Raw genomic sequence first — 14,549 nt, 5'->3', positions numbered from 1 at the left:
GACTAACTCACCTCCCCTGCACACCCTGAACACTACTGGGCCAATTTGACATGCCTAATCCACCTAACCTGCACATCTTTGGACTGTGGGAGGAAACCAGAGCACCTAGAGTAAACCCACACAAACACGGGGAGAATGCACAAACTCCACACAGACAGACAGTCATCCAAAGGGGGAATTGAACCTCGGTCCCAGGTGCTATGAGGCAGCAGTGCTAACCACTGAGCCACCATGTCAAGAGGCAAGAGTTGCTATTTTGAATGATTCCGCTTGGGACTGTGTCCACGGAATAATGGAAATAACAAGTGCTCACAAATCAGCTAGAGGCTAACAATGCCAGTCAGTCAGCTGTATGGCACACATTTCACAGAAAAGCTAGTTTTTTTTAGGAAGCCTGAGACAAAGGTCAACTGAGTGATATACTGGTAGTTTCCCTACCTCTGCGTCAGGAGGCCCAGGATCAGGTCTCACCGGCTCCAGAGGTAGGTCATCAAATCATTAGACAGGTTGATCAAAAAAAAAATCCACACTGGGCCTTTTGCCTAGGAAACAATAGTTTGGACTAGATTGGTTCCAATGAGACATTTTCTCTATTGGCTGGAAGGGTATGATGCGAAATAGTCTGGGCACTCTGTCAGGTTCTAGGTTGCTGAAACACAGTGGCAATCTTATTTAATAGGCTAATGGATGACTCAGTAAGAAAAGATGGTGACATGCGAAAGAAAGCAGTATATGGGAGATAAAAATACAAAATAAAATCGCTCACCTTTCAAACTCACGAGAGCCTTTGCTGAAGAGCCTGTAAGTGGAAATGATTGACAGTTGAATTAGTTCACAGGAGATGGGCTAACGTTTCAAAACATTAAGAAAAGCCTTTCATTGACAGAACTGAATTCATAGAGGATTAAAATCAGACACACAATGGCTCTCTGAGCTCCTTAGCATCACTCCAGTTTAGCAAGCACTATTAAACCTTAGTCAGCAGTCCTATTAACTTAAGCAAATAATTGATGAATATCGCTTTAGTTACTGCAAATAATTGTTAAACTACTTCCCATCTAAACCTTTGTATTCACTGCAGTTAACTGGAATAATTATTGTCTTCAACCCATTTCTAGAGTATGCCCAAAACTTTCCAACTTTGATATATCCGTACTTCTCTGAAATTCCAAGAGAACCATGCAGGAGACCCCGGAGGTCTTTCTCGTTAACTGGTTTTCCATTCTGATGAAGGCAATGATACTCTATTCCATGCATCCACGTGGAAGTATGATTGGTGAGTTATAGGTACAGATTGCCACATAGAATTATGATATCATGGTGGTAACACCATCTTAAAGGCAATATAGGTGTTAAATATTCTTAGTTACAGGGTATTCAGGTTAACAACAGTAATGCAGTATTGGAGAAGGTTAGATTAGATCCCCTACAGTGTGGAAACAGGCCCTTCGGCCCAACAAGTCCACAACAACCCTCTGGAGGTTAACCCACCCAGACCCATTTCCCTCTGACTAGTGCATCGAACACAATGGACAATTTAGCATGGCCAATTTACCTGACCTGGAGGAAACCAGAGCACCCAGAGGAAACCCATGCAGACATGGGGAGAATGTGCAAACTCCGCACAGACAGACAGTCACCCGAGGCCAGAATCGAACAAGGCTCCCCTGGTGCTGTGAGGCAGCAGTGCTAACCACTGAGCCACCGTGCTGGAGGTGTGGAGGAATTTTCTTTTGAGGAGAGGTTATGTAGATTGAGCCACAGCTAAGAAACACGATGTGTGCAATTCTATCGCTTAATGTAGTCAACAACTAATGGGGAGAACATAGATGAATAAATCTACAAGGAAATTGCAGAGAGATCAAGCATTATAGATACAGTCGTTTGGCTGCACAAGAATTTGAGTATTGCTGAAAAAAATGGATTTTTGTCAAAGCTTTTTGCCTTGCACCCATCAGGACAACTTGCAAGGATACCAGTTTAAGGGGAAAAAAAAAAATCAACATTTATTCAGGATGAATGAAGAGTTCTGATTGGTTGGTAAGTGGTCTCAGATTGTTAGGGCCGCTGCCAAGGAGAATACACCTTAATACTGATTGACAGTTAATAGCAGACATTGTCTAAATTTTGAACCAGGCAGGTTGACTCTTACTAGTTACAGCATTGCCCTGATAAACAATTCAGAGAATAGCAGGCACCAATTTTGTGAAATTGAAAAAGATGCAGTAATTTTACAGGTTCTTTCTGTCTGAAAACAACAGGGCCCTGTGAATGCAATTTCCAGTATACTCAAGTGCCACACTGAGATTCATAAATATGCCGTCAGCGTAATCTCTTGCACATTTTGGATTAAGTAGTAAATTGAAGAATCACATCTAAACGTTAGACTGTTGTGAGGTTTGCCAGTACAGATTGGTTGGGTATGGTCAGTACCTTGCTTGTTGGGAACAGCCAAATGAAATGCTATTTGATACAATCTGCTAGCCTTTGAGATGTACAGCCTCTATACCCTGCATCACACCAACACTGCAACTGATATACCAAGTTACTCATTCACGTGATTGGCAGAATGTCTTTTTGGCATGAAGATAGCATCTTGCTAGTGGTGAGCACCAAAGGTTTCAGCAAAGGTGAAACTAGCTGTTTCAGTAGCAGGGTGACTTGCGTTCACCACGAACAAGATGCTGCCTTCAAGCCAATCACACAAACGAGTAATGTGGTATATGAATTTCAGTGTCTGGGAGATGCCAGGCATATAAGCTATATGTCTCAAAGACTGGTCGATCGCATCAATCAGCACAACTCTTTACCGCTTTGGAACAAGTTAGTGACAATCAGCTCACGTTTGCAAAGCAGACAGCAGTGTTTAACACTAGGTATGATTCAGGATTTTCCAGCAAATTGCAGAAAGTGAATGAAACTACACTAACAGACAATTTAGGACGATCAGTCAGACTGCTGCAAACTTGTGCCAATGCCCAGGCAAAATTAGCATTAACCTGACTGGCTTAAAATTAAAACAAAGCTGGCTAGTAGCTGTCAATCAGATGCATTCTCCATGGCAAAGCCTAAGCAGTGTCCACTTGCCAACCAATCGCTCTTCTCCTCTCATGCAATATAAGTGTTGGTATTCCCCTTAAATTGTTATTTTTGCGAAATGTCCGGATGAGTGCAAAAAGCTGTGATAAAATGCGTCTTTCTTCAGCTATACATTACATATTAATATTAATGGGGCATCTTAATAGGAGAAAGTGAGGACTGCAGATGCTAGAGATCAGAGTAGAGAGTGTGGTGTTGGAAAAGCACAGCAGGTCAGGCAGCATCCGAGGAGCAGGAGAATTGACGTTTTGGGCACATCAGGAGATACTGAAATTTATATATCACATTACACATTTGTATGATAGGCAGAACAATGTTTTGGCCTGAAGACAACGTCACGTTTAGTGGTGAACACAAGTGTTCCCGATTCTTGTTCTTCGGATGCTACCTGATCTGCTGTGCTTTTCCAGCACCACATCTTGGATCTTAATTAAATAGACTGGTACAGTGGTAACATTAAGGGCAGAGAAGGGCAAGTTGCAGATTGTATTCAGGAGAATTTTGCACAGCAGCTTGTGTCTACTGCAATGAGAAACAGGTACTGTTAGACTTGATTCTTGGGAATGACTTAGACCAAGTATCAATGGGAGATCATTTAGAGGATAGTGATTCATGTATCATGGGTTAAAGATGGTTGTGGAAAAGAACAAGGAATAATCCAGGGTAAGAATAATTAACTGGGAGAGCGGACTTTAAATGGGGCAAGAATGGAGCTAGGCCAAATCAGCCGGAACCAAAGAACAAGACAGCATAGGAATAGTTCCTTGAGCCCTCCAAGCCTGTGCTAACATGTTGCCCTTCCAGACTAAAACTGTCTTCACTTACAGGATCCATATATTCATGTACTTGCCCACGTGAGTCTTAAATGCTGCAACCACCACCTCTGACAGCATGTTCCAGGCATTCACTACCCTCTGCGTGAAAAACTTGCCTCGCACATCTCTTTTAAGAATACCCTGCCCCGCACTTTGAACCTGTGTACCCTAATAATTGACCCCTCCACTTTGAGGGAAAAAAGCCTAATACTTTCAACTCCATCCATGCCATTCACAATCTTATAAAGCTCCATCAGCTCACCCTTCAACCTCCTGCATTCCAGTGAAAACAAACCCAGTCTATCTAACCTTTCTTCATAGTTAAAATCCCCCAGACCAGGCAACATCCTGGGAAACCATTTCTCTGAAGATAGGCTGGAAAACCTTTGTTATAAAAAGGGGAGATATAGACCAAGCGCAGGCAGGTGGGACTAGTTTAGTTTGGGCACGTGGGCAGTATGAACTGGTTGGACTGAAAAGGTCTGTTTCCATGCTGTATGACACTATGATACTGCATGGTTTATTAACCATGCCCTCCATCTTAAACAAATGCACCAAGATCTCGCTCGGTTTCTGTATATCCTTTTATCGTATCTTTTATTTCATCCATTCTCTCCATGATCAAAATGTATCACCTCACAAATCTGCCCATTGAGCTTCACGGGCCGCCTACTCCACTAACATGTCCATATCCACATCCATTTAGAGTTCTTAACTGTCCTCTTCATAAATTACAATGCTTCAAGTTTGTATAATCTATGTCTCCACGATGTAGTTGAAAAGTGTGGCGCTAGAAAAGTACAGGTCAGGCAGCATCCGAGGAGCAGGAAAATTGACGTTTTGGACTCTCCTGCTCTTCTGATGCTGCCTGACCGGCTGTGCTTTTCCAACACCACACTTTTCGACTCTGATCTCCAGTCCTCACTTTCTCCTCGGCTCTAAGATGTAGATCATTAATATAAATCAGGAGAAACAAGGGTCCCAATACTGACTCTTGGTGAAATCGATGACTTCTCCACAGTTTCTTTAAATATCGTAACTTTACCTGCATCCATCACTTCCTCTGGCAGTTCATTTCACACAAGACTGTGCAAAAACGTTCCTGCTTGTGTCCTTTTCAAATCTTTGCCCTCTCACCTTCAAAGTATGTTCCCTGCTTTTGAATTCCCCATCCTAGGAAGAAGACCTTTGCTATTCACCTTCTCTATGCCCCTCATGATTTTATAAAACTCAATTAGGAGGTTGAGCGGTGTCCGAAGCTCCAGTGAAAAAAGTCCCATTCTTTCCAGTCTATTTTTATAGATGAACCCTCCATTCTCTGTAACATTCTTATAAATCTTTTCTGAACAGTCTCCAGTTTAATAAGGTCCTTCCTGTAACAAGTTGACCAGAACTGGACACAGTACTCTAGAAGAGGCTTCACCAACACCCTGTACAAACTCAATATGTCACAACTCCTATATTCAAAGGTCTGAGCAATGAAAGGCAAGCGTGCTAAACTTCTTCTTAACCACCCTGTCTACCTGTGATGCAACTTCCAATAAACTTTGTTCCCAAACCCCCAGGTCTCTGTTCCAAATCACACAATTAATGCTAAGGCCCTGAGTGGTATGTCCTGTCCTGGTCAGGTTTTGCTTTTTTGGTAATTCAAACATTTATCTAAACTAAACTCCACAGCCTTCTGCAAGAGTGAGTTCCACAGATGCACTGCACTATTGCTGAAGAAGTTCTGAAGGATCGTTCCTTCACTCTGAGGCTGTGTCCTTGGGTCCTAATTTCACCAACAAGTGGAAACATCATCTTCACACCCACTGTATTCAGGCCTGTCAATGATATGGATGTGCTGGTGTTGGATTGGGGTGAACAAAGTCAGAAGTCACAGGACACTGCGTTGCAGTCCAACAGGTTTACTTGAAATCACACCAGCTTTCAGAGCACAGCCCTTTTGACAGGTGCAGTGACAGACAGGCACACAGACAAGTTTATAGGCAGAGACAGCAAAAGATCATATAACTAGTGCGACTGCAGTGTCAGATAATACATCTCTGCAGGTGACTAAGAGCGTTAGATGGTGTGTCAAGTGTTTGTAAAGTTATTGTCAGTACTGTACTGTCATGTCAAACAGGCAGAGCGATAGGGACATATCCGACATCAGGTCAGACACTGAATTGTAGGTGAGAGGCTTGGTTTAGAATCTGTCTCAGTTTTAACCAGGAATCAGAATAGTTTTATTCCAAAAACTAGAATGTATAAGATGCCTGTTAAGATTCTGTAAGCTTCAATGAGACTTCTAAACCCCATCAAGTAAAGGCCCAGAGTCCTCAATGCTTATGAGGAGCCTTTCATCCCCTTGAACATTCCGGTGAACCTCCTCTGGACCCCATCCACGGCCATAACCATTCTTAGACACGTGCCCAAAACTGCTCATGACATTCCAGATTCAATCGGACTAGACTCTTATGCAACCTCAGCAGCACATCTCTGCTCTTGTAATTGAGCCCTCTCAAAATGAATGCTACCATTACATTTGCCTTCCTAACTGGTAAATGTTCCTGCAAGTTAGCCTTAAGAGGATCCTGAACTAGGTCTTCCAAATTCATTTGGGCTTCAGATTTCTAAAGCCTTTCCCTGTTTTATAAAAGTCTATGCCCCTACCTTCCTACCACTGTGCATAACCTCAGTCTTTCCCACAATGTATTCCATCTGCCACCTCCTAGTCTGTTCAAGTCTGAAGCCTCCCGACTTCCTGAACACTACCTGCCCTTCCACCTATCTTTGTATTGTCTGCAAACTTAGTAATATCCAGACAGAAATGAAGCAAAACCTTTTCTCACCCAAGGCCACGAGTCTTTGGAATGGCTTCTACTACCTTTTGAGGAGAGGAGAATCCTTAAATATTTTTAATAGCAAAGGCAGATTTTTGCTGGTGAGCAAGGACTCGAAAAGCTATTGTGAGAAGGCAGGAATATATAGTGATCGCATCAACCATGATCTTATGTGGTAGAGCAAGATCATGCAGCCCGTTCCTGCTGCTGTTAATTCATATGCCTGGGATATGCATGAACATATAGTAAACAGGATGACAACTAGGAGAGACAATTTTAGAATTAGAAGTTCATAGGTCCTAGTGGTGGACCTTCAATCTGAACTGCTGCAGTCTGTGTGCTGATGAGGTTAGCTCAGGAATTTGTGACAATGACCCGTATCCAAGTCAGAATTATACACAGCTTGGAGCAGATGGTGTTCACATGATGTTTTTGCCCTTCAGGTGACAAGATCTCATCCCCCTAGATTAATGTTCATCCACTTTCTCAACTGAAGTTCAGGGAGTTTCAATATTAAATTTCTATCTAATTTCAACTGAACAAAATCAATGCAATTTCAACCATGTTAGTTCTCATTTTATTACAACTAAAAACAGAATACGTGTGAAATTACTCCTTTTGCACTTAGGTTGCAATCAGAAGTGGTAATTGCAAAACATCAGTATGTGGTTTCGGAGCTAGTGAGAGTGGATTGCAAATTTATTATTTTCAGAAGTGTGAAGAGTTTCATAAACGTACAGCTCATGAGACTTTAATGCTATCAGGATACAGGACACACCTTTCAAACGCATGAAGTATCTTGATATCATCAATAATTACCAAATTCCAAAATGCAGTGTCTTTAAATCAAAGCTGCTGCCTGTGCTGGTGTGATCTGAAAAGAATGAATTCACATGGACCATCTTCCTTCTTTATTGTTGCGACTACATTTCAAACACAGTGGCACAGTGGTTAGCACTGCTGCCTCACAGCGCCAGAGACCCGGGTTCAATTCCCGCCTCAGGCGATTCTCTGTGTGGAGTTTGCACGTTCTCCCCGTGTCTGCCTGGGTTTCCTCCGGGTGCTCCGGTTTCCTCCCACAGTCCAAAGATGTGCAGGTCAGGTGAATTGGCCATACTAAATTGCCCGTAGTGTTAGGTAAGGGGTAGATGTAGGGGTATGGGTGGGTTGCGCTTCGGCGGGGCGGTGTGGACTTGTTGGGCCGAAGGGCCTGTTTCCACACTGTAAGTAATCTAATCTAATCTAATCTAACGTTTCTTTTTGCTCTAAACTTTTGTTTAAAATGGCCAACCAGTGAATTTCAGGCCGATGCCATGTTATGTAGAAATTGAAACAATAAAGTTTTGAGAAGTTTCTGAGACTAACCTTAATAATCATTGCCTGATAATATCTCTCATCATAAAAGACTCAATGATATAGTGCCTTTTTTCCCCTCCCTTATGTGGATTGGTAATAATACACTATAGGATCTCTATTTCTTTATGTAGAAGTGGAACCAACAACAGCTTTACATTCATGTGGTTAAGCCAGAACACTGTTAGGAGCAGCTGAGTTTATGATGTGCAGGTGTATGAGATACAGAGTCACTACATTTCATCTTCTAATCTGATTGACTACAGTCACAGACTGAAAATCTGTCACTTTGCTTTTTACGAATCCATTACCCAATCTACTGTGGTTTGGGCAGATATAGTTTAGGGTTGCAAACAGGTTTCATTGAAGATTGTAGCCTGGGATCTTCATTAAAAAGTCATTCGTATGATGTTTGCAACATCTTATGCACTCCAACCTGCAGGAGGGCTGAAGATGGAGCAAACACCGAAATAGCATAATCAGACAAGGGATTCTGTGGAAGACTGGTGGATTTATAAAGTGGATCGAAACTACTCAGAAGACCAGATTTTCAGTTAGCTGGTATGAAGTAGACAGAACCTGCACTTCTCTTTTCATTGCATTTGTCACAAAGTCAGAGAGCTGAACAGCACAGTTCAGCTCATCCATGCCAACCAGATCTCCCAATCTAATCTTGTCCCACCTGTCAGTATTTGGCCCTTATCTCCTCCTATTCATATACCCATCCAGATGTCTTTTAAATGTTGCATTGTACTAGCCTCCACCACTTGCTCTGGCAGCCTATTCCATATATGTACCTCTGAGAAAAAGTTGCCCCTTTGGTCCTTTCAAAATTTTTCCCCTCTCACCTTAAACCTATGCCCTCTAGAATTGGATTCCCTCACCCCAGGGAAAGACCCTTTCTAGTTACCCTACCAATGCCCCTCATGATGTTATAAACCTCTATAAAAGGTAACCCCTCAGCCTCTGATGCTCCAGTGAAAACAGGCCCAGCCTTTCCTAGAGCTCAAACACACCAACCCTGGCAATATCCTTGGAAATCTTTCCTGAACCCTTTCAAGTCTCACAACATCCTTCCTATAGGAGGGAGACATGTAGGAGGTCATTTGATTTAGTTTGACAATTGCTCCCCTAAAGTGCCTTGAGATCCACTACTATGCTAAAAGAACCACATACACGCAAGCAGTTGTTTTAGATTAATTCTCCAAAGTGTGGAAACAGGCACTTCGGCCCATAAAAATCCACACTGACCCTCTGAAGAGTAACCCACCCAAACCCATTTCTCTCTGACTAATACGTCTAACACTATGGGCAATTCAGCATGGCCAATTCACCGGACCTGAATATCTTTGGATTGTGGGAGGAAACCCACGCAGACACAGGGAGAATGTGCAAACTCCACACAGACAGTCAGCTAAGGCTGGAATCAAACCTGGGCCCTTGGCACTGTGAGGCAGCAGTGCTAACCACTGAGCCACTGTGCCGCCCAGGATTTTATAAAATACATCCTGTGCAGTTGTTGCAAAGGTTTATAATCCTCCTTAGAATCATTCCAACAGTGTGGAAGAAGGTGATTCAGTTCATTGAATCCAAACCAACCTTCCGAAGAACATCCCCTTTCCCGATCCCTGCATTTCCCATGGCTAATCCATCCAGACCTGCACAAAACTGGATACTATTGGCAATTTAGCATGATCTAACTTGCACATCTTTGGGCTTGCAGCCCCAGACATAGCCTGGGATAGCTGAAGGATGTTATTACCAGACATTGCATTCCTACAATATGGCTCTGAAGTCTCAACTTGGATTACATATGCCCATAAAACCATAAGATGACAGGAGCCGAATTTGGCCATTTGGCCCATAGAACCGTGGAGCAGGCTCAATCATGGCCGATGTGTTTCTCAAGCCCATTATCCTTCCTTTGCCTGTATAAAGTGAAACCACAACCTTCTGATTCAGAGGTGACTATGTTACCACTAAGCTAAGGTTGGTAACAATGGCCACCACAATGTTTTGCAATGACTGGAAGGAGTTTTCAGCTGTACAATAGTCAGGAGTGGCATTTGTGTCAGCAACAGGAGCAAACAGAAGTGACTTACTGATTGTGCTGATTTGTCTGATTAATTTTCACTAAAAAAACTCTGTTCCCACTCAAAATACATTTAGAGAAAACTCAATGTTCCTTACATGTCATCATGTTCTTTCAATTTCCTGCACCAGTAAGATAATCATCCATATTCTACTCAAAAGGTCCATAACTGGGAGCTGGTCAAATGGGCACAGGTTGTGGAGATTGTAATTAAAATGCACCTTGAATGATTAGATATATAACCCTTAGGGAGTGAACTGGTACCGTGGTGGTGGGGGGGGAGGGGGGTTGGCACATTACTGAAGTATCATCCAGCTTTATAGCTAAGTAAAAGGTGTTGAGGCACATATTCAAATCCTCACCAAACTAACTCTCTTAACAAAAATGAAAACTGCTGAAAAATCCAGCAGGTCTGGCAGCATGTGTAGAAAAAGACAAAGTTAACATTTCAAGTCTGATCAGACTCTTCTTTGGAACTGAAAAGGTACTGGAAAAGGAGTGGCTTTTACACTGTTGACAGAGGTAGGAGGAGGACCATGTGGAACAGATGATGGAGGCGTCAAAGGACATTAATAGATAAAGATGATGTAAAATGACCAGTATGAAAAAGGAGAAATGTGTCCACTCTTCTGAAAGCAAAGCCAACAAAACTGAAACATGGCATGGCCAGGAAGAGGGTGAAAAAGGTGTGACAGGGGAGAGTGTATTGGAATGGCAACATTCCCCACAGAATGCTGACAGTGGGGGAGAAGGAAGGTGTGCTTGGTGTAGGCATTCTGTTGGAGAACAATGTTAGAAGCAGTGGGATGGAAGGTGACTTGCCTGGGAAGGTAGTGAAACGGGTAAGAGCAGATGTGCAGGGAATGGGATGGACATGGCTGAGAGCAACATGTCATCCACAGTGGGAGGGAAATCCGAAGTGGAGGAAAATGGGGAACAGGAAGGCACCTGGAAGTTTGCATCATTTAAGCGAGGTTGATGTGTGACTTAACTCCATCTACTCACCCACACATCCCATGTCTTTTAATAGAGTCGCAGAGCACAGGAGTTTTGGTTTATGTAGTGTCTCAGTTTTTAAATTTAAGAACCGATTTGGCATCAATCATCACTGAGCTGTTACGATCTTTTTGTGTATTAAAGCATTGCCAGATTTTACTTGAAAGGATTGGCTTGAATTTCAGGCAATGCCTATCTGACCTGGACACAACAATCAACATAATTTGTGTTGTCTCCTAACTTAAATCTTTAGAATCCAGGTATTATTCTACTAAATTAACACTGCACAGCCCTCCATGACCACTATGTCCTACCTGAGGTGCGGGCTGCTTATTAGTGAGTAGTGAGTAATTATAGATGAACAAGCTACTGAGTTCATCATTAATTATAAACGCATTTATCAACTTCACAAGGCAGCATCTGAACAGTCAAGTGCTTTCAGTGCAGTACTTCCTGATATTAGGAAACATCACCTTGTCCTATTTTAATAATCTATTACAAAGCAGCACCTATGTCCCTGTAAGACCATAGCAGGAGAAGCCTCTTGAGTAAACTCTTCCATTCAATCAGAACATGACTGGGCTGTACCTCAAAATGTATCAAAGTCTTGACATTTTAAACTGGCCTAGTAACAAGTAGCTCTCAGGAGGAGATAGAGTTTCATATTTAAATTTTAACAGAAAATGTCTCTCATTGTCCATCTCAAGTGCTGACATTGTATCCTTTATTCTGGATTTTCCCCATCAGAGGGCAGGTTTGCTCCTTTAGTTAGGCAGGAAGCACACGGTTCAGGATAAAGCCGACAGCATAGGTTCAACTGCTGCTCTGGCTGAGGTAGACCTCGGACTTGCCTCTTTACTCTGTCCAAGATTAGAAAGCAACAGCAAAAATAGTGCCCAAAAAAAATAAAATGGCTCAGGGTAAAGCTTGAGCTGACAACAAGCCAAGGACCTGCTTCCAGGCAGAGCACTCCTGACTTAACGTGTATCAAATCAAATCATGATAGCATTTTAAAATTCCTCACTCAAGGGAATACAAGGCATAATTATTCCCTATAAAGCTCATGATTTAACCCCTCTGCACTAATACCATTCTAGTTAAGCTGGAATGTACCCCCTTGCAAGGCAAATCTATCCTCCCAGTGAGAAGTAGGCAAAACTTGAATACTGTACTTGAGATGGGAGTGTAATCTGCCAGGTGGCTCCTTTCCAGGAAGAATAACCCAAGATTCCCGAGTATTTCCTCATAACCCAGACATTCATGATTAGCCACAGCTTTTTCTCTGCACTGCTTCCAGAATCCGAACAAGCATTTTGCATCTTAGAATGAGACAAATCATCAGTCTGGACAGAGTGTGATTCAGACAACTTCTAGAAACTGCGCAGCAACTAAAGAAAAAAAAAAGTGCAAATCAAGCCTAAGACAAGATGGCACGAAAGCAGAATACTTCTCGAAACCACAAGTGAAAAATCAAAACTGCTCACCAGGTCAGACAGCAACATGCAGTGATATTAATAACAAAAATAAATTACTGGACTTGTCAAAAAACATTAACTCATGGGAAATTGGTATTGCTGGCTGGCCGAGATCTATTAGGCAAAAGTGAGGACTGCAGATGCTGGAAACCAGAATTTAGATGAGAGTGGTGCTGGAAAAGCACAGCAGGTCAGGCAGCATCCGAGGAGCAGGAAAATCGACGTTTCGGGCATAGGCCCTTGATCAGGAATGCCAAGATCTATTACCAATCCCCAGTTGCCCTTGGCGGTGAGCTGCCTTGTTTAATGGCTGCAGTCTATATGCTGTAGGTAGACCCACACTGTGACCCAGCCACAGTGAAGGAACAGCAATATAATTCCAAGTCAGGATGGTGAGTGGCTTAGAGGGGAACATGCAGGTGATGGCATTCCCAAATATCTGCTGCCCTTGTTCTTCTCGGAGGAAGTGACCATGGGTTTGGAAGGTGCTGTCCAAGGATCTTTGGTGAATTTCTTGTAGATAGTACACACTGCCCTGACTTGAGCATCAGTGGTAGAGGGAATGGGTGTTTGTGGAAGTGTTGCCAAATAAGCATGTTACTTTGTCCTAGATGGTATCAAACATCTTGAGTGCTGTTTGAGCTGCACATATCCAAGCAACAGAGGAGTATTTCATCGTCACTCCCGACTTGTGCCTTGTAGATGGTGTGGAGGAGTGAGGAAGGGAGTTACTCACCACTGTACTCCTGGACTATCATCTCCTCTTATAATCATGGTGCTTACGTGACAAGTCCCGATGAATTTCTGGTCAATGCTAACATTCAGGATGTTGACAATAGGGGATTCAGTGATGGTACACCTTTGAATATTAAAAGGGCGATAGTTAGAAGGTCTCTGCTCGAAGATGGTTATGGCTTGGCATTTGTGTGGTACAACTGTTACTTGCCAATTGTCCAGATCTTACTTTTCAAGATGAACTGCCTCAGTATCTGAGGAGTTGCAAATGGTGCTGACCATTATTCACTAATGACTCCCACTTCTGACTATGTTGGAAGGAAGATCATCAATGAAGCAGGTGAAGAAGGTTGGGCCGAGGACACTACTCTGAGGAACACCTGCAGAGATATATTCTGGAGCTGATCTCCAACAACCACATTCCATGTGCCAGTTATGACTCCAAATCAGTGTAGAGCTTGCTCCCTGATACTCACTGGATTTCAAATTTGCTAGGGCTCCTTGATGTCGCACTCTGACAAATGTAGTCTTGATGTCAGGGGCTGTCACTCTCACCTCCCCTCTGGAGTTCAGCTCTTTTGTCAATGTTTGAACCAAGGCTGTAACGAGGTTAGGAGCTGAATGGCCCTGGCAGAACCTGGGCAGGTGCTGCTTGATAGCACTGTTGATGATACTTTCCATCCTTTTACTGATGATCAAAAACAGACTGATGGGGCAGGTTGAATTTGTCCGACTGTGTGTACACAGGACACACCTCGGCAATTTTCTAATTGTTGGGTAGATACCAGTCTTGTAACTACACTGGAAGAGTTTGGTTAGGGGGTGCAAAAAGTTCTGGAGAACAAAACTTCGGCGCTATTGCTGGAATGTTGTCAGTACCCCAAATCTTTGCAGTATACAGTGTCTTCTTGATATCACGTGGAGTGAAGTGAACTGGCTAAGGACAGGTATCCGTAATGCTGGGGACCACTGGGGGAAGCAGAGATGGACCATCCACTCAACACATCTAGCCAAAGATTGTTGTGAATGCTTCAGCTCTATCTTTTGCACTGATGTACTGACTTCTTCCATCATTGAGGATGGGAATATTTATGAAGCCTCCTCCTCCAATGAGTTGGTTCGTTATCCACCAGCATTCATAACTGGTTACGGCAGAGCT

General features: G+C 42.9%; 1 protein-coding gene across 2 annotated transcripts in view; it reads right to left on the bottom strand.

Moving 5' to 3' along the window:
- The window catches only part of lin9 (lin-9 DREAM MuvB core complex component), a 108,007-nt gene that overhangs the window by 47,479 nt on the left and 45,979 nt on the right, over nt 1-14,549 (bottom strand). For both annotated transcript variants that reach the window (XM_072550763.1, XM_072550765.1), the window contains exon 2: nt 767-799. In XM_072550763.1, coding sequence (XP_072406864.1) covers nt 767-799 — 33 coding nt within the window. The remainder of the gene's footprint in view (nt 1-766; nt 800-14,549) is intronic.

This window comes from Chiloscyllium punctatum, chromosome 3 (genome assembly GCF_047496795.1).
Source record: "Chiloscyllium punctatum isolate Juve2018m chromosome 3, sChiPun1.3, whole genome shotgun sequence".
Taxonomy (NCBI): Eukaryota; Metazoa; Chordata; class Chondrichthyes; order Orectolobiformes; family Hemiscylliidae; genus Chiloscyllium; species Chiloscyllium punctatum.
This window is presented reverse-complemented; position numbering and strand designations above follow the sequence as displayed.